Source organism: Alligator sinensis, unplaced genomic scaffold (assembly GCF_000455745.1).
Source record: "Alligator sinensis unplaced genomic scaffold, ASM45574v1 scaffold424_1, whole genome shotgun sequence".
NCBI classification, from domain to species: domain Eukaryota; kingdom Metazoa; phylum Chordata; order Crocodylia; family Alligatoridae; genus Alligator; species Alligator sinensis.
In genome coordinates, this window is record NW_005842113.1 from 1,623,465 (window position 1) to 1,623,775 (window position 311).

The window sequence follows — 311 nt, forward strand, 5'->3', positions numbered from 1 at the left end:
CTGGGCCTGGCGCTTGCGCAGTTGCGCGAGGGGGTGCGGCTCTGCCCGCGTGCGCCCCTCTCCTTCCCCTAGCATGGCTACGTTCTTTGGGGAGGTGGTGACGGCGTTGTCCCGAGCCGGGGTGGACGAGGAGGAGGCGGAGCGCGAGGAAACGCCCGAGGATCTCGAGATTCGCAGGGAGCTCGAAAAGAAAAGGTGCCGGCGGCGGTGGGGGAGGGACCTCCTAACGGTATTGGGGGGGGCGGTTAGAACACCTCGGCCATTGCCATAGGGAGGCGGGGTCTCTCTCTCTCTATATCTTTCTACTCACT

General features: G+C 65.0%; 1 protein-coding gene across 1 annotated transcript in view; it reads left to right on the forward strand.

Annotated features, from left to right (window-relative positions):
* The first annotated feature begins 6 nt into the window (after window positions 1-6).
* Window positions 7-311, forward strand: part of PSMG1 (proteasome assembly chaperone 1) — a 9,247-nt gene continuing 8,942 nt past the window's right edge. Inside the window, exon 1 of the mRNA XM_025205356.1 lies at window positions 7-229. Within this exon, the coding sequence (XP_025061141.1) occupies window positions 74-229 (156 nt within the window). The 5' untranslated portion in view covers window positions 7-73. The remainder of the gene's footprint in view (window positions 230-311) is intronic.